Raw genomic sequence first — 19216 nt, forward strand, 5'->3', positions numbered from 1 at the left:
ATTTACTTTGGTCCAGAAAAATATGTTTTTCTTATTCCTTTTAGATTTGAAGCCAAAATGTGAAATAGTTAACCATGGAAAAGTACGTATCTATACAAAACATCCATCTGTTACTCTTTATGAAGAAATCCTTAATAGAGAGAAACTCTACCAATGTGAGAAATGTGGGAAGGGCTTTGCTCATCATACAGACCTTACAGAACATCACAAAGTTCACATTGGTGAGAAACTCTATGAATGTCAGCAGTGTGGAAAACTCTTCAATCGGGCCTCCAATCTTCTGCAGCATCAGAGAATTCATACTGGTGAAAAGCCGTACAAATGTGAAGAATGTGGAATGACCTTCAGTCGTAGCATAGACCTTAGAGTGCATCAAAGAATTCATACTGGTGAGAAGCCCTATGAATGTGAAGAGTGTGGGAAGGCCTTTAGTCGTGCCTCCTACCTGACTCAGCACCGTAGAGTTCACACTGGTGAAAAATCCTATGTGTGTCATGAATGTGGGAAGGCCTTTAGTCAACGTGGAGGACTTAAAATACATCAGAGAATTCATACTGGTGAGAAACCCTATGAATGTAAGGAATGTGGGAAAACCTTCAGTCAAGCCTCTTACCTTATGCAGCATGACAGAATTCATACTGGAGAACGACCCTATGAGTGCCATGAGTGTGGGATGACCTTCAGTCGGGTTATAGATCTTAGAGTGCATCATCGGATCCATACTGGTGAGAAACCCTACAGATGTAAAGAGTGCGGGAAAGCCTTCAGTCGTGCTTCAAATCTTGTTCAACATGAGAGAATTCATACTGGGGAGAAGCCTTATAAGTGTAAAGACTGTGGGATGACCTTTACTCACGTGTACCAACTTACCCCGCATCAGAGAACACACACAGGTGTGAAACCCTATGAGTGTAACAAGTGTGGGAAGGCCTTCAGTCATGCCTCTGTACTTATTCGCCATGAGAGAATTCATACTGGTGAGAAACCCTATAAATGTAAAGAATGTGGGAAGGCCTTTATTCATGATGGAAGTCTTAAGATGCACCAGAGAATTCATACGGGTGAGAAACCCTACGAATGTAAAGAATGTGGAAAGGCCTTGAGTTGTATCTCAAGCCTTGTTAAGCATCAACGCATCCATACCGGTGAGAAACCCTATGAGTGTAAGGTGTGTTGGAGGGCCTTCACTCATGTCGAAAGCCTTAAAGTACATCATAGACTCCATACAGGTGAGAAACCCTATGAATGTAAAGAGTGTGGGAAGACTTTCAGGAGTGGCCATCAACTTGTCATCCACCATAGACTTCATACAGGAGAGAAACCCTATGAGTGTAAGGAGTGTGGGAAGGCCTATAGTGTGTGTGGAAGACTTACTCGACATCAGAGCATTCACAGAGGTGAGAAGCCATTTGAATGTAAGAAATGTGGGAAGTCTTTCAGCTATAAATCAAGTCTTAAAGTACACCAGAGGATTCATACTCGAGAGATCCCTTAAGGATATAAAGGCCTTATGAAGGCACATATTCATGTATATGTACATATATGATGTGTGGTAAATTTATAATGGAGGAAATAGTTGAATGAATGTGGGAATGCTTTAGATGTCTTTTGGTGTATAAGACATTAAATAATTTGTACTGTGGGAACTCTTGGAAATATAAAAAAGTATGTCAATATTTTTACTTAGGACCTAAAATATTGTTCACATTCTAAGAGTTATGGTGTTTTTCATAACATGAAAAACCTTTATTGACATTTTCTATTTGTGGATTTTCGGTATATTCACATTAAAGGAATATTCAGAGAATGTAGAAATGCTGTGTGTTTTTATGCTTTATTTATAAAAGCTTTCCTAGTCCTAATGAGGAATTCATGTCAACTGACCAAATGCACAGAATCTTAGAGTGAAGGACATTTTAAAAGATTTCTGTGAAACTTATTTTTGGAAAGGGTGGCTGGCTCAAAGAGAGCATCCAGTTTAGTGGAATTTATATCAACATTTCACATTAATGAGTCTAATGTTTGCTTTTGGTTGTGAGCAAAAACTGTATTGTGTTTAAATACATTCCTATGTTAGAGGTTTATCACTTTTTCCAAATGCCACTCCATTTTATGCTGTTATTGTTGTCTTCTTTTCTGTCTCTCCCTTTTTAAAAAAGTATATTTATTTATTTGAAAAGCAGAGTTACAGAGAGTGCTGGTTCACTCCCCCAGTGGTCATAATGGCTGAGCTGAGCTGGTTTGAAGTCAAGAGCCAGGAGCTTCTCCTGGGTCCTGGATGTAGGTGCTCAAGCACTTATACCGTCCTCTGCTGTTTTCTCAGGTGTGTTAGCAGGGAGCTGGATCAGAAATGGAGCAGTGTGATGTGAAATGCCAGTGCTACAGACAGCAGCTTTACACACTAAGCCCTAGCACCAGCCCCTACTTTTCTCTTTGACTTATCACTATGTTAAGGTATACTTACAGTATGCTTACAGTTAATCTTAAGTATCCTTGGGGTAATAATCTTTTCTTTTGATGCCTATTGACTTTCATTACTTAATCTTTATTTTACCTGTAAAGTTATGTTCTGATTTCACTTTACATTCCAGTTTAATACTTCAGCAATCAATGTAAGAATGAGTTTAGACTTTGTTTTTGAAAACTTACGGTACATTTTTTTATCTGTTGAATTATTTTTTAATGTCTTATTTTTAAAATCTCCTTAAGAGAAGCATTTTTTTTAATCTGGTAAAATATACATACAATGTAACATTTTAACATTTTTGGGCACAGGGCGATAGCTTAATGGCTAAATCCTCACCTTACTGGTGCTGGGATTCATGTCCTGGCTGCTTCACCTTCCTTTCAGCTCCCTGCTTGTGGCCTGGGAAAGCAGTGGAGGACAGCAGTAGAAGAAAGCTTTGAGACCCTGTGCCTATGTGGGAGACCCGGAAGAAGCTTCTGGCTCCTGGCTTTGGATTGGTTCAGCTCTGGCTGTTGCTACCATTTGGGGAGTGAACCAGCAGATGGAAGATCTTTGTCTCTCCTTCTCTCCATAAATCTGATCTGCCTTTCTGATATAAATAAATAAATAAACAAATCTTTAGAAAAAACTTTTTAAACATTTTTGAATGTACTTAACATGAAGTATTAAGTGTACATGAAGGTACTCTTAAATTGGTCAGGAAAAATCAAAAGCTGTTTACTTTCTAGAAAAAAATAAGATTGAAATCCATGTGTAGTTTTTTGCACATATATTTTCCCTGAACTTTAAAAACTAAATACATTTTTAAAAATTTGTTTTTGTGGAACAGCTGCAGCAAACTAGGGAAAAGCAGAAAAGCGATAAATCTTCCAACTGCTGGTTCATTCCTCAAATGGCCACAAAAGTCAGATTTAGATCAAGCTAAAACCAGAAGCCAGGAACTCCATTCTGTATTTATTTTTATTGCAAAGTCAGATATACAGAGAAGAGGAGAGACAAAGAGGAAGATCTTCCATTTGATGATTCATTAGCCAAATGACCACAACGGCCGGTGCTGTGCCAAACCAAAGCCAGGAGCCAGGAACTTCCCCCAGGTCTCCCATACAGGTGCAGGGTCCCAAAGCTTTGGGTCGTCCTCGACTGCTTTCCCAGGACACAAGCAGGGAGCTGGATGAGAAGCACGGCTGCCGGGATTAGAACCAGCACCCATATGGGATCCTGGCGTGTTCAAGGTCAGGACTTTGGCCACTAGGCCACAGTGCCGGGCCCCATGTAATCATTGTTTAAAAAATAATAAAATATAAATTTTTTTAAAAAGCTGGAGTCCAGTTCCAGAGCTGGGCCATCTAGTGTGAGTCACACACATCTTAACTGTTAGGCTAAATGTCTGCCTGAGCAAGATACTTTTTAATGAAAAGGAATGTATTCAGCATTCTGGAGATTGAAAGATGTGTTGCTGCCATAGCTTAGCTCTTGGAAAGGCATGGTGGCAGATGGCATCACAATGGTGGAAGTGTATGCAAGATGGACATGGCAAGACAGGAATCTGAAGAGTAATCCAGCCACCTGGCTTCTCTTGAGAACCAACTAGGGACCAGGAGAAGTGCGTTAGCTGCTGCTGAGGGAAGGCCCTCAGTGACATACAAACCTCCCACTAGACCTTGAGGAACAGGCACATATGTAAAACCTAGCCTTAAGCTCATGATCCATGTTTGTCTCACAGGGTAAATTGCATTGATACCAGCCCAATAGTCCCGAACCTCTATTATCATCCAGAAGTCCACATTCAAGTACGTCCCAATGTTTGCAAAGGGGGATATTCATGTTTTGTTTTGCTGTCATAATGTGTTTGGATTTTGTGCCAGTATGGCTTTTTCCATAGACTAGGTGTGCAAGTATTTCTTCCTCTTCAGTTTCTGGTAAGACATTGGAAGAATTGGTGTTAGTTATTTTTAAAATATTTATTTGCTAACTTAGTTGAAAGTTTGAAAAAAACAGGAACACAGAGAGGACAGAAGGGAGAGAAGGAGGCAGAGAGAGAGACAAAAACTCCTCCATCTACTTCAGTTCACAAACGATTTGGCCAAGTCAAATCCAAGAGCCAGGAACTCCATCCAGGTTTCCCAGTGGTTTGCAGGGGATGAAGTCTTTGGGTTATGCTCAGCTGCCTTCCTAGACCTGTTAGCAGGAAATGGAGTCAGAAGTGGAACAGACAGGGCTGAACCGGCCCTCTGATCCTGGGGTGCTGGCACTGTCACTGGTTGGTTCAGCCCATTGTATCACACGCTGGCCCTGGCGTTAGTGCTTCAAAGGTAGGATTTTTTTTTCTTTTTTCAAGGAAGTCTTCCAGTCCTGGGCTTGTTGTTCTATTTCTTCATGATTCAGTCCTGGAAAGGCATTTCTGTCTAACACTTCATCCATTTCATCTGGGTTTCTAGTCTAGTTGTTGATTCAGTTTCTTTTCTAGGTTTGGGCCTATTCATACTATCGACCTCCTTCTTTGAGTTTCAGTAAATTGTGTCTTTAAAGGGGAGGGTCCAGTTCTTACATGTTCCTGTGTTCTTAAGCAGAATGTTGTTCATAGTACTAGTGATGCCAGCGACAATCCCCGCTTCCAGTTCTGACACCAACTTGTATCTTCTCTTTTCGACTCCTCTGATAGAGGTTTGTCTTTTTTTTTTTTTAAGAACTACCTTTTTTTATCCCTGTCTTTATTCTCTATATTTTTGTTCGGATTTTATCAGTTCTTCTGCTTGCTTTAGATTTATATTACTCTTATTTCTTTAGTTCTGATATGGAAACTAGATTACTGACTTTCCATATCCTGTTTTTTTTTCCTATATACACATATTCAAATATTTAAAAAAACACCTTAACTGAAAGGCAGTTACAGAGAGAGGGAGAGAGAGATCTTCCATTTGCTGAATCATTCCCCAAATGGCCACAGTGCCCAGGCTAGCCAGCCCAAAGCCAGGTGTCTGGAAATCCATTCAACTCTTCCTTGTGGGAGGCAGGGGTCCAAACACTTGGACCCCCTTCCCACTGCCTTCTCAGGGGTATTAGCAGGGAACTGGATCAGAAACAGAGCAACTGAGACACAAAATCAGATGTTTAGATTCCCCTGTTGCCAATTGCAAAAGGTCAATTCGAAATCACCATGGGCTTGAGGAGGAGAATAAAGATTTACTGCTTATTGCTTCATTGGCACAGTTTGTGAATGATGAAAAGTTATGTAGTAGTGATGACTGCACAAAATTGTGAAGACAATTAGCTACTGAATTGCACACTTATGGTTTACAAGGCAGATTTTGCTGTCTATATTTTACTGCAGCAATAAATGGAAAACAAGCATTCGCCTAGTATGCAGAAACAGGAAAATACATTCAGAACAGTTGGACCTTACCACATACCATATGTAAAAACTAATTCAATATGAACATAAGACCCAGAGTGTGGGGCCTGTATTGTGGCATATATATGTGTGTGTGTATATCTCTATATGTATGTATGTATGTATCTATCTATCTATCTATAATAAGCTGGGGGCTGGCATGATAGCCCAGTTGGCTAATACTCCACCTTTGAGTCCTGGGATCCCATATGGGTGCTGGTTTGTGTTGTGGCTGCTCTGCTCCCCATTCAGATCCCTGCTTGTGGACTGGGAAAGCAGTGCAAGATGGTCAAGTCCTTGGGATTGTGCACTCGCATTGGAGAACCAGAAGCTCCTGGCTCTTGGCTTTAGATCAGCGTAGCTCCTGCCGTTGTGGCCATGCGGGGAGTGAACCAGTGAATGCATGATCTCTCTCTCCCTCTTTCTTTCTCTTTCCCTCTAAATCTGCCTTTCAAGTAAAAAGTAAAGCAAATTTTTATTTTTTAAAAAGTATCCACTTTCTGTTACTAAAGCAAAAAAGCAGAGGCAAGCCATTTTCATAAATAGGAAGGATATTATTCTGGCTTAGAATTACAGTGGTTTAAGTTCAAGATTGGGCTGCCTCATTGGTTTGATGAATGCAGTAAATTAGAGGCCTGATGCTGTGGCCTAGTGGCTGAAGTCCTCGCCTTGCATGTGCCAGGATCCCATAGGGCCACTGATTCTAATCCCAACAGCCCTGCTCCCCATCCAGCTCCCTGCTTGTGGCTTGGGAAAGCAGTCGAGAACGGCTCAAAGCCTTGGGACCCTGCATGTACGTGGGAGACTTGGAAGAAGCTCCTGGCTCCTGGCGGCTTCGGATTGGCTCAGCTCCAGCCATTGTGGTCACTTGGGGAATGAATCATCTGATGGAAGATCTTCCTCTCTGTCTCTCCTCTCTGTATATCTGACTTTATAATTTTTTAAAAATGTAAATTAGTTCAGACATAAGAAATAGTGTGGATGTTCCTGAAAAAGTCAGAAATGGAACTATCAGGTGTACAATCCGGTGGAAACTGGATCAGTGTCAAAGAGATATTTGCACATTTACTGAAGGAGTTCTTGCACTAACCAACATATAGAATCAGCTCAGTTATCCACTGATACATTAACCAATAAAGATGTGATGTGTGACTATACAGAGATCCATTAAAATAATGAAATATGAAATGATGGGGCAGATATTTGGCACAGCAGCTTCCTTTGCCACCTCGAATGCCTGCATCCCCCGTTGGCGTCTGTGGCTATTCCACTTCTCATCCAGCTTTCTGCTGGCATGGGAGGCACCAGTGAACGGCTCAAGCACATGGGTTGAGTTCTGGCTTCTGACTTTGGCCTGGCGATTGTGTGGACATTTGTGGAGTGAACCAGCAGATAGAAGATACCTCTCTATGTTTGTTGACTCTTTCTCTCTCAAATTAAACAATAAAGTAAGCTTTTTTTTTTTAAATAGAATGAAATTCTGTCACTTAGAATTACTTGGGCAGAACTGGAGGACATTTGTTAACTGAAATAAGTCGGACACAGAAAGTCATACTGTATACTGCATACTGACATGTGAAAGTCACAAAATTGATCTCCCAGAAGTAGAGATCAGAGCACTTGGTTATGCTGGGGGTAGGGGAAGGCAGGGGAGCTAAGATAGAGAGAGGCTGATTAATAGGTACATAATACAGCTGGGTGGGGGGGATAGCCGCCAATGCTCAACACATAATAGAATTACTATGGCTGGAAACAACTGAATATTTCAAAATAGCTACTAGAGAGGATTTTAAATTTCTGAACACAATATGCTAATTGGATGACTATACATTGTATACATCTACTGAAATGTCACAACATACCCTATGATGAAACATGCATTATAACTAGAAATACACTTATTTTAAAAGTCATACCTTTGCATCTGAAGGCAGACCCCAGAGTGTCACACAGAACAGAAAAAAAGTCATAACTGGTGAAGAGACCAGGGATTGTCCTTCCTCTCATCATCCCTCCCTTCCTTTCTGGGGTTCCTCCACATCCTACCCCAAATGGAGATCATGTCTGGCTTAGTGATGGAAAGCTCTTTTTATGAGGCAGGAAATGATCATGGTTAAAATACTCTAGAATTCAAATCCAGGCCGTCACCAGGGAAGCCATTATGGGGAAGACAAATGCCGGAATGTTCTGAAGAACAGGGAAGATAACAAGAAGTAGAAATGAAACAACAGAAGCATATATGGGAGAAGGCAACGGTTTCAGAAGGGAAGATGCTACATGATTTGCAGGTTAAGATCAAGTTGCTGATCTTTCATCACCTCTGTCTAAATAGTTCTGTTTGTATAAAAGTCCTGTTTATTACAGAGTAACAGATTCTCAATGAGTAATTATACCCCATTCTAGGGAGCTGTGGAAATGTGTGGTATCAAGTTGTAGGTTGTTACAGTGACAGAAGCTTGCCAGTAGGCTTTCTTGTCTAAGAGCCAGCCATGCTGGCTTGTAACCTTGTAATGCCAAGACAATGTCACATAACAAAGAATACCTTGTTGAAAACTGTTGCTCTCTAAAATAGATCAGTGAATGTCACGGATACTTTCCCTTACCAGGAGCAATGCCTTAGCTAATTAATATAAAGATCAAAACAACTGCAATAACTCTTGGCCCAAATGACACTATCCAAAGCATGCAAGAAGAGCCTAAAGCTGGAGCGGGTGTCCTGGCACAGGGGTAAAAGCCATAGGCCACAATGCCCGAAGGACACGGGTTTGAGGCCAGCTCTGAGCTAATGGCCTGGGAAAGCAGAGAAATTAGACTCAAGTACTCAGGTGATCCCTGCCACCCACATGAAGTCCCAAAGAAGCAGGGTCAGTGTGGCCATCTGGGGAGTGATTCAGCATACGGAAGATCTCTTTGTGTTACTTTTTAAAATAAATTAATAAACGTTTGAGAGAGAGACTTGACCAAACTGTAACAAGACTTCTTAAGGCTTTGTCCCTGGGCTGGCCCTAACCCCCTTTGAAACCTGTGAAAAATGCGTATTTGCCATGAGAACATACTTTTGTCAGAACCTGAAGATGAGCTGTCTTCGAACACTTATTTCAGGAGGTTTACAACTTTTAAGCCTGCCTTTGCCCCTAAGATGTAAAAATCGACTACCCAGAACTCTTAAGGACCCGGAATCCACCTGTTTAAATACCGAAGCGCAGTCACCCCCTCCAGCGTCCAGGTAGCGCAGCCCCCTGCATCCTGAGGGTGCGATCTGGGTTCCTGTCATCACGTGGGAGAACTGGTTTGAGTTCCCAGTCCGACTAACACCTGCCCACGTAAATGCTTTTGCGTGATGAGCGGTTGGGTAGTAGTTAAAAGCCACAAGCGCACTCCATCTTCTCCGCGCCCCATGGAGTCGCTCCCCGCCGCACAGGCCGCAGCCTGGAGCGCTCGAATCCTCCAACCCTCGGGGCCCACGAGAACTGGGAACGGCGCCCGGAGAAGCTGCAGGAGCTCCAGGAGCCCGATCTCCGGGCCGGAGACCAGCCACCGAAGGCCTGCGCGCAGCACGCAGGCCGCGAAGGCCTCTGGGACATGTAGTCCAGCACGGGACACGGGCAGGAAGGACGGCAGCTGGGTCACCGAGCACCTCTCGGTCCACATCTAAGCCAGAAGGAAGGTCCTCCACCCGGTCCCGAACTGAAAACGCTCCAGAAAGGGCCCAGGTAGGTGTTCTTAGAGATCTCCAACCGGGAGAGCGCATCCTAATCCTCTCTAGGATGACCGTGCTCCCAAAGGGCCTACTCGTGCTCACAAAAGCCACCGCGTCTGGCCATGGCAAATCTCGCGGGGTGTCGATGAGAGCAGCGCAGCCTTCTGGGACATGTAGTCCAGGCTAGCGCCCACAAACATGGCGGAACGGCCTGGAGGGAGGTTGTTCTGAATCATCTCCGCACCCTACCTGACTTTAACCAGTGCTTGCCCAGGCGGTGCCCGAGACCTGGGAGCGCTCCTTCGTGCTCCGAGTACGCAGACACACCGGGCCGCACTTGGTGCTGTTGTGCAGAGGTGGGTTTGGCCGCCGGTTCCGAAGCAGTTTGGGGGTGGGGGAGACGGGGCCTGCGTCCTGGGCGCTGGCCTGCCTGGTGGCCGCGGGTGGAGTCCAGGGATCCCGGGCCCGGGCTGGAGGTGCGGACCGACGCCCTCCGAGGGGATTCCGGCCCGGTGGCCGAGTGCGGGCTTTGCCGCATGGGCGATGGGGTTTGTGTGAGCGAGCCGAAGCGCGCGGTCATCCTCTGAGAGGGGGCGGCCTGGGTTCCAACGACGATCCAATATTGAAAATGGGGGTGCTTGTGCCCGGACCCCAAAATACTCGACGATGGGGGTGGGGAATTTTCAAAAATCGCTGTGATAAAGACTGAAAAAGAGGTTTTCTGTGCAAAACGTGCATTGACTATTGTATAGGATTCCAGACCAGTGGGACTTTTAAGTATGTACACAAAGGAATAGTTTAAAGCAACTTGTTTTCGTGGGACTGCGGGCCCCCTCCTTATTTTTTTTTTTTTCCGGTCAGACCTTTAGACACAAATAGGAGACTTGAGAAGCCAAGGATTAAGGAATAATTTATGAGGCAATGCTGCCTACCGTACAGCGAGATCAGGATTCGGGGTTCAGGATTGTGGGTGAGGCTCTGTAACTGCGGATTTTGAAGAGCCTGTTGTTGGCCCAGGAAAGTCCTGGCGGCTCTTCCGATCTGGCTGCACCTGGGGACCCACAGGCTGCCGGTTTATTGCCATTTTCTCAGGGAGCCACGATGTCTTTGTGATACAATAAAAGCTTTTGGCTTTTTCTCAAAGATCCTTCCTCTGTTATTTCACAAAATTGACTTTGCACATCTAGGTAAGTGATGAAATTGTGAAGCAGCTGACTATAAAATTAAGATTCATATTCTTTGGTGTGAAAAACCAGCCACGAAAAGATATAATGAAAAAAAAAATGTAGGTATTTACCATAGCAACAAGAGCTGGAACACTGGCTTAAAGTAGAGTTAAGAAAATGTGCAAAAACCTGTTATTTATGAACTAGAACTCTAAACTGTTTTAAATAACTAACAAAACCTTCATGAGAATATTGCTAGTACAGGAAGGAACAGAAAACTTCAACAAATGGAAACAATGCTATAATCTTAGAAATGAAAGGGAAGTCAGCAACTGTAATAACGAGATTTTGATAAAAACAGCAACATCTTGTTTTTTAATTGTGTAAGATGACTTTAAAATTCATATTTAAAAATATTGCACTCTGAAAAAATAATTTCAGTGAGGGTGTACTAACCCCAATTCAAAGAATAGGAATCTGTCACATGAACACATCGGTGGATCAAAATGAATGACAGGGTATGAAATAGGGCCAAAACTGTAAGGAAACGTGCTGCATTTTGAATCTGGCCTCAACTGGATTAACAGTCTCATTGATGACTATGGAACATCTAGGTAACCATTGTTGTTTCAGAGAAGGGCTCCTTCCCTCCCCCCCCCAAAAAATGAATAGAAAATATGTATTATGAAGAGCTATGTGTGGGTTTCCAACTTTTCTGGCATCAAAATAAACTTACCTTTTAATTCCATTTTCCATGAACTGTTTGAGGTGGACCTATTTCTGGCCTCCGGTTTGTCCTGTTGATCTGATTTTCAGGGGTTGGAGGACCTGGAATAAACTGGGAGATCAAGGTCTTTGTTACTCCAATGAAATGGCAAATTTACGGAGAAGTGGCTGAAAGGTGTTGGGTGAGGGTAGTGCTGGGCTTGGATTGATTGGAGATGGGCTGATAGGGTGGGGTAGGGGATCCTTGGCCCACCTGATGGAGAAAAAAAGCTGTAACACTGCTTAAACCCTGAGCTGCAGCCTGGTCCTGGTTCTTGGCCACAGCCCAGAAAGAATCCCCAGGATCAGGCATTTCCTTGCAGTGGAGCCTTCTGTGTGCTCCCAGGCAGAAGTACATCCCGCCAAGCCCCGTGAGCCTGGACTGGCTCACACAGGAGGAATTCTCAGAAAGTTCATGTACATGAACCTGAAGGATACCATCCATGGGTTGCTAGACAGTTTCACGCTGTCATAAATTTAGCTTGTAACTCCGTCTTTTGAAATCCCCCGGGGAAGGTACTCCGGCGCTGTGAGAAGTTGCAGCCCCAGAAGCTTCGACCTTGAGATTTCCCTCTGGGTTGTGGATGGTGGGAGCTGCTCTGCTCCGTCTGACTTTGAGGTGTGCACCTGCACCGAGGAGTGGTGGGGCAGGTCTTGGTGTGTGCTGAGACAGAGCTGCTTTCTCCTAATTCCATTCTCCTTCTCCAGTTCTATGATTTTCCAGAATTGACCGGAGGAGCAGAAAGCATGGATATTGTGGAGCTAAAAACCCCGTTTGAGGTGAGGTGAAATTTTCTTCTGCGAATTACTTTCTGGTTTATTTTCCCCTGAATTGGTGCTTTCTACTTTGTATTGGTAACCAAGTCTGGTTTGAGATTTACCGGCGTGAACTGTTAAACTCTCCTTTTACAATCAGGCATCCCATCCCATGGGCTCTGGGTGGGTTTTAGTATCTGCGTATTTGTGAAATTTATTTAAAATTTCTGCATCTTAATTTCTTCATTTATAAAATGGAGAGCCTGATAGCACTCACTGAGAGGTTTGTAAAAATGACTAAATTAATGCATGGAACACTCTTAGAATACTGGCACTTAACAATATATTCCATTTACATAAGATGTTACAATCATGTGTACAAAGTTGGCTGTGGATTAAGAAAAATGAAAATATAAAATTGTGTTGGATATTTGCAAATAAGAAGTAACACTAGACATTCAAATAATACAGGAGTTTTTAAACCTGCAGGTCATTTATTTGTTTGGTTACAAATCCTGTGAAAGAACTATAATTTATTGTGACTTAAGGTGAACGTGTATGACTTAAAAGAATTCAGTTCTACAATTCTAGAATCAGAGTATAAAAAGGATGTGACAGCCATAGAGGCAACCTTAGATAAAATTAGTGTCCCTAAAGAATTAAGGAAATTCTTTTCCATCCATCTGGTGGAATATTTAACCAAAAAAAAAAAAAAAAAAAAAACCCAACCCAGCATCAAGCTGGTGCGCAGCGGATCTGGAACGCCAGCCCAGGCAGCGTGCCCTCATTGTTCCTGCTCTTCCCATCTGCTTTCCCTGTCTCCATCTTGTACAAATTTCACAGTACATGAGAAGAGCCACATCACGAGCCTCTAAGCACGGAGCTGCCTTTCTCATTATTTCCCCAAACCCTCTCCTAAAAGTAATAGGTCCTTAAAAAAAAAACCTGCTCCCTTATGTAATAATTCATCTTGCCTTCATTATGCATCCTTTCTCTCTCTTTGCTAATTAAAACACTTGCTTATAATTATTAATGGTAGAGGAGTCATCTGTCGCATAACTTCCCAATTGTAGATGCCTGTGGTGGCTGCTCTGCCCTTTCACAGGTCTCTCCTATGGATAACTTTTCCAGCGTGGAATTTTTAGGTCAAACACAGTTCAGTAATGCCAGGAATATCGCGGATACCAGGGAGAAATGCAATGATAAGAATAATTCAGTGGCCATCCTGAAATTCTCTCTAGAAAAGCCAGGCAGGTAGAGATAACCTTGCTTGCATTATTGGGGGGCCTGGGTTCAGGACCCGAGTCTGGCTTCCCTCCTGGGGGGACTTTGAAGGTTCCTGTAATGGGATTTCTGCCACACACCGTGGGAAGACTTAATTGACTGCCCCGCCTGGGCCTTCACAGGGGACGGGATGGATGGACCAGGGAACAGGGCTGGCTGTTTCTCAGGTTGGAAAAAAAAAAGAAGAAAACAATTTCCTGTTGAATCAAGTAAGGGAGACATGAAGCTATTTCAAAAAGGTTGTGGGAAATGGAGTTAAAAGCTTATATTTTATGGTATAAAAATTTTTGAAATCCAGTCATATGAAGATTTCTTTAAAAAAAAAAAACTCATGGAAAAATCTATGTTGTGAAAAAAGCTATGCATGGATTTCAAAATTTCCTACACCAAAAATAAATTTCTCTTTTAAAGTGTACTTTTCTATGGACTTTCTAAAAATACCCTCGTGCAGCATAAACAGAAATCAGTTGAGATGTGGGCTGCTACTCCTTGGGAGTTCAAAGGAATGAGGCCTCTGCCAGCCATGGTCATGGCGACTGTTTTGCGACACCACCTTGGGTACAGAGACTCTGGAAGCCAAGGAGCTCTCCGTGATCAGCTTTGCACCTGGTGCCTTGCAGGAATGATTTTCTGCCGAATGAGATTGACACAAGATGAGTCAGTAACTTTGTGGAGGGCATCACAGCAGTGTACGAAGCTCGTTGGGAAGTGGAAATAAAATGTTAGTGTAATTTTACAGAAAATGCATATTATGAAAACAAAGGCATGGTTTAAATTTTGTGTTTAAATATTCATTTATTGGAAAGGCAGAGTGACAGGGAGGGAGAGACAGAGAGATCTTTTATCTGCTGCTGGTTCAATCCCCAAATGGCTGCAACAGCTGGAGTTGTGCCAGGCCAAAGCCCCGAGCCAGGAATTCCGTCTGGGTCTGCCACGCGGGTGACAGGGGCCCGAGTACTTGAGCCATCTCCTGCTGCCTTCCCAGGCACATTAGAACAGAGCCCAGCAGGAAGCAGAACAGCCAGGACTTGAACCATCACACCTGTGTGGGAGGCAGGCGTCATAAGCCACTGCTTAACTCAATGCATGCAGCATGACAGAGTATACTTAATTTTTTAATTCGTTTTCCACAAACTTTCTTTAAGCTTTGTTTTTTTTTCTCCCCACATACTTTTTGAAGTTCTGTCATACTGAAAAGTATTGGCTAAAAAAAGATTCATCCATCCTGATAAAAATTAAAAAACATACTTAGAACTGTCTTCAATGCGTACAAGACATATAGCTCTTATATCTGTTAAGACTGCTACACATTTTGATAAAACTTCTTTATGTCAGTTACATAGGAAAATTAAGAATATAATAGTGTACCTCAAACTGTTTCCCCAGCTATTAACATCTTGCATTAGCATGATACATTTGTCATAGTCAATATTGATACATTACTATTAAGTGAAGTTCAGATTTTATCCAGATTTCTCCATTTTTTTTTTTAAGTCTATTTCATTTATTTGAAGGGCAGAGTGCCAGAAAGAAAGAGATCCTCTATCTTGGTTCACTCTGCCAAATGGCCACAGCTGCAAATGCTGAGCCTGGCCGAAGCCGGGAGTCTGGGAACTCTGTCCTCATCTCCCAAGTGGGTGGCAGAGGCCCAAGCACTTAAATATATTAGGAAACTGGATCGGGGGCAGAGCAGCCGGGACATGAATCAGCACTCCCATATGAGATGGCGGCATTGCAAGCTGTGTCTTAATGTGCTGTGCTACAACTTCAGCACAATAATTCCTCTTTTTTTTTCCCCAAATATTAGCCCATGACAACTACAGTATTATCATTTCAGTCTATACTCCCTATAAACGTTGAGATATCTTGCATTCCTCCTTTTCATGTCAAATCTTGGAAAGCTGAGAAGATTTCTTCATTTTTAACCAAAAGCCAATTCCAGGATAGCCTGCTTTCCCAGTTTCCTTCTTTTTGATGACTTTGTAGAATGTCCCTTACTCAGAATTTGTTTGGTGTTTTCCTCATCATCGGAGGGATGTTGGATTTGGGACTGAAGACAGCGGTCCTGGGTTGCCAGTCTCAGCACAACTGCAGGACTCGGAACATTTCTTCACTGTTCATCTTACCTTGGCTTTCTGGCAGAGGACGTGCGTGGCAGTTTTCTCCACTGCTCAATTGCGTGCCCGCCCCAACTTTTCAACTATACTTTAAAAAAAAAGTGATGATTTTATTTGTGTGAGTCTCCCACATGGGTGCAGGGTCCAGCATCTGCTACTTTCCCAGGCACGTGAGCAAGATGTTGGAAAAAGTGGAGCAGCGAGGACTCAAACCTGTACTCATAACGGAAGAGCAGCTTAACCCACTGCGTCACAGCACCAGCCCCTCTACTATTTGTAAGAAATCATATGTACAGGCCACACTTAGGAATGTAGAGTTATGTTGTAATGAGCTCTTGACACAAATTTTTTGGAATTCTATATAAGTTGGCTATTCCTCCCTACCTTTTTTTAAACATTTATTTATTTTTATTGGATAGACAGATATACAGAGAGGAGGAGAGACAGAGAGGAAGATCTTCCATCTGATGGTTCACTCCCCAGGTGACCGCAATGGCTGGAGCCAACCCAGCCAGGAGCCAGGAGCTTCTTCCAGGTCTCCCACGCGGGTGCAGGGTCCCAAGGCTTTGGGCCGTCTTCCACTGCTTTCCCAGGCCATAAGCAGGGAGCTGGATGGGAAGCAGGGCTGACTGGGATTAGAACTGGTGCGTTCAAGGTGATGGTTTTAGCCACTAGGCTATTGTGCCAGACCTTCCTCCACACTTTTGAAGTATGTTCACGTCCCTGTAGATTCATGGCTACTATATGCTTTTGATTATAGCATAAGCATTACTGCATTTTGAGCCTTTTCATATGATTTGACATTTGTTTTTAAGATTTATTTATTTTTATTACAAAGCCAGATGTACAGAGAGAGGGAGAGACAGAGAGGAAGATCTTCCATCCAGGTATTCACTCCCCAAGCGAATGCAGCGGCCAGTGCCGAGCCAATCCAAAGCTAGGAGCCAGGAACCCCCTTCAGGTCTCCCATGTGGGTGCAGGGTCCCAAGTCTCTGGGCCATCCCCAACTGCCCACCCAGGCCACAAGCAGGGAGCCGGATAGGAAATGGGGCTGCCGGGACCAGAACCAGTGCCCATATGGGATTCCGGTGCGTTCAAGGCGAGGACCCCAGCCGCTAGGCCACTGCGACAGGCCCAGTTTGACATATTTTTAAAATTTCCTGCAAGTCATGTTCTGAAATATTTTGAAGTTTCCCACAAACTCTTTTATATTCTCCCACCACGCGCATGTGCACACACAGAGCCATTCTTCCTCCTTCCTCCTCCCATAGGACTAGGACTGATTTCTGGATGGGTTTAGGATGTCTGCAGCTCCTTCCTCCCCTTAGAGGCAGATCTCACCATTTGGATGCAAAGTGTAGGAGGATAGTGCTGGGTAATGAAGTGGTGCGTGGGGACCTGGAAGGAAGCAGGCAGTGCTTTCAAACCATAGGCAGTTAGTGAAGACTCTGGTAGCCCTGTTCTGTACTGCAGCCTTGGAGTGGCTTCGGGCCCTTCAGAGGGACCTCCTGGCGCCGTCGCAATACATACAGCTGCACCATTCACGTCCAACATCAGGGATGCTAAAAGATAGTAATAAAAGAATGGTGAAAATTACCTGTGGTTCTGTAACAGTGACAGTGTTTTCTGCAAATCCTTCTACTTTTCCCTAACATAGAGTCATGTAGATGTGGATTTTCTCTCAAAAATAGATTAATCTTTGCTTTAAAAAAATGAATACTCTTTGCTAATCCTCCTTACTTGGCACAAGACATCACACATAGGGAGAAAAGTCATTGCTACGGCTCTCTGGTGTTCCATTATTGGAGTGTAATAGAAGTTGCCAGTGTTGTCTCCTTGTCCGTGTTCCGGTCTGTTCGGAAGCTCTGGGACATGCCTGTATCTGCGAAGGAGCTGCACCTGCATGCGTATGCTTCAGAATTGGATCTGTGTGCGGGGTGTACTGAGATTATGCCCCAACACCACTGGTGGATTTAACCAGCTTTCTTGTTTTGGCAATTTCAACTGAAAAATGGAATTATTTACTTTGCCATGTAAAGACTTGATTATAAGTAGTATGGTTCCTCTCCATTGAAATTTCCTCAGTAATCTGTTACTAGAGTTCTTTAAATGTACTTGTATTCTCTGCAAGGAAGTTTTCAAATTTATTCATATTCTCTTCAAAAAGATTGGGGTCTCTCCTCCCCTCATATTTACTGAGATGTAGTTTATTACAAAATCTTTGTGCAGGGCCTGGCATGGTAGCCTAGTGGCTAAAGTCCTTGCCTTGAACGTGCCAGAATCCCATATGGGCGCCAGTTCTAATCCCGGCATCCCTGCTTCCCATCCTGCTCCCTGCTTGTGGCCCGGGAAAGCAGTCGACAGACCAAAGCCTTGGGATCCTGCACCCATGTGGGAGACCTGGAGGGGGTTCCTGGCTCCTAGCTTCGGATCAGCTCGGCACTGGCCACTGCGGCCACTTGGGGAGTGAATCATTGGACGGAAGATCTTTCTCTCCTCTCTGTATATCTGGCTTTGCAATAAAAATAAATAAATCTTTTAAAAAATTTAATTTGAGAAGCAGAGAGACCAAAAGAGCTCACGCTGTATTGGTTCACTCATGAAATACTTTCCTGGCCAGGAACTGAAGCCAGATGTCCCCTGGGCGTGGCAGCAGCTCAGCTGCGTGAGCCATCCCCACTGCCTCCCAACCTGGCCGTTAGCAAGAAACAAACTAGGAGTTGGGGTTGAGCCTGAACTCCAGTCTGGGGTGTGGCCTCCCTGCTGCTTTCTAAACCTCGAGGCCAAATGCTGCTTTTTTTTTTTTTTTTTTGAGAGAAGTTGACAGTACACTTCATCCTTTTGATGTTGGATATTGTGGGTGTAAAGTGTGTCCATTGGTATGAGAAAATGGAACACACCTGTGTAGGATGTCCATTCGCTTCCGTTCCAAGTCCTTTTATAGTATTTGAGCATTATAGCGTCCATCGAGTGTGCCCCAGACCAGGGTCAGTGTCAGCTCCTGTCAGGATCCAGTTACAGCATCCAGAAGCCCCAACAGCTGTGTGTGTGAGGACTTCCCCAGGGAATCGGGCCCGACTTGGTCTTGAGTTTCTGACGTTGTGTCATCAGTATTGTTACACCCACAGCCTGCATGAAATCCAGTCTATCCTGGCCAGATTATAACAGTACACTGAAGAGTTCGAATTATACTGTGGCAATATGGAAAAGTTAAATTGGAAACTTCCATTCACATGAAGGCAATCTATGGTTGGTTCCTTCCTAAGATCAAGGAAAAAACATTTGTAATATCAGTCACTGAGGGCCTGGCGCAGTAGCCTTGCTTTGCATGTGCCAGGATCCCATAAGGGCACCGGTTCGTATCCCGATAGCCCCACTTCCCATCCAACTTCCTGCTTGTGGCCTGGGAAGGCAGTGAAGGATGGCCTAAAGCCTTGGGACCCTGCACTCGTGTGGGAGACCTGGAAGAGCTCCTGGCTCCTGGCTTCGGATCAGCACAGCACCAGTCATTGCGGTCACTTGCGGAGTGAATCATTGAATGAAAGATTTTCCTCTCTGTATATATCTGAC

At 43.8% G+C, this 19216-nt stretch overlaps 1 protein-coding gene and 1 long non-coding RNA gene across 2 annotated transcripts in view; both read left to right on the forward strand.

Moving 5' to 3' along the window:
- Positions 1–19216, forward strand: part of LOC121153685 (zinc finger protein 420) — a 363018-nt gene that overhangs the window by 17324 nt on the left and 326478 nt on the right. The window contains exon 5 of the mRNA XM_040976377.1: positions 45–1451. Within this exon, the coding sequence (XP_040832311.1) occupies positions 45–1451 (1407 nt within the window). The remainder of the gene's footprint in view (positions 1–44; positions 1452–19216) is intronic.
- Positions 9736–12689, forward strand: LOC121153691. The gene is made up of 2 exons (XR_005883439.1): positions 9736–9914; positions 12198–12689. It is a non-coding gene; the product is annotated as an uncharacterized LOC121153691 (long non-coding RNA).

Source organism: Ochotona curzoniae, unplaced genomic scaffold (genome assembly GCF_017591425.1).
Source record: "Ochotona curzoniae isolate NIBS_2020 unplaced genomic scaffold, NIBS_Ocur_1.0 contig_2699, whole genome shotgun sequence".
Taxonomy (NCBI): Eukaryota; Metazoa; Chordata; class Mammalia; order Lagomorpha; family Ochotonidae; genus Ochotona; species Ochotona curzoniae.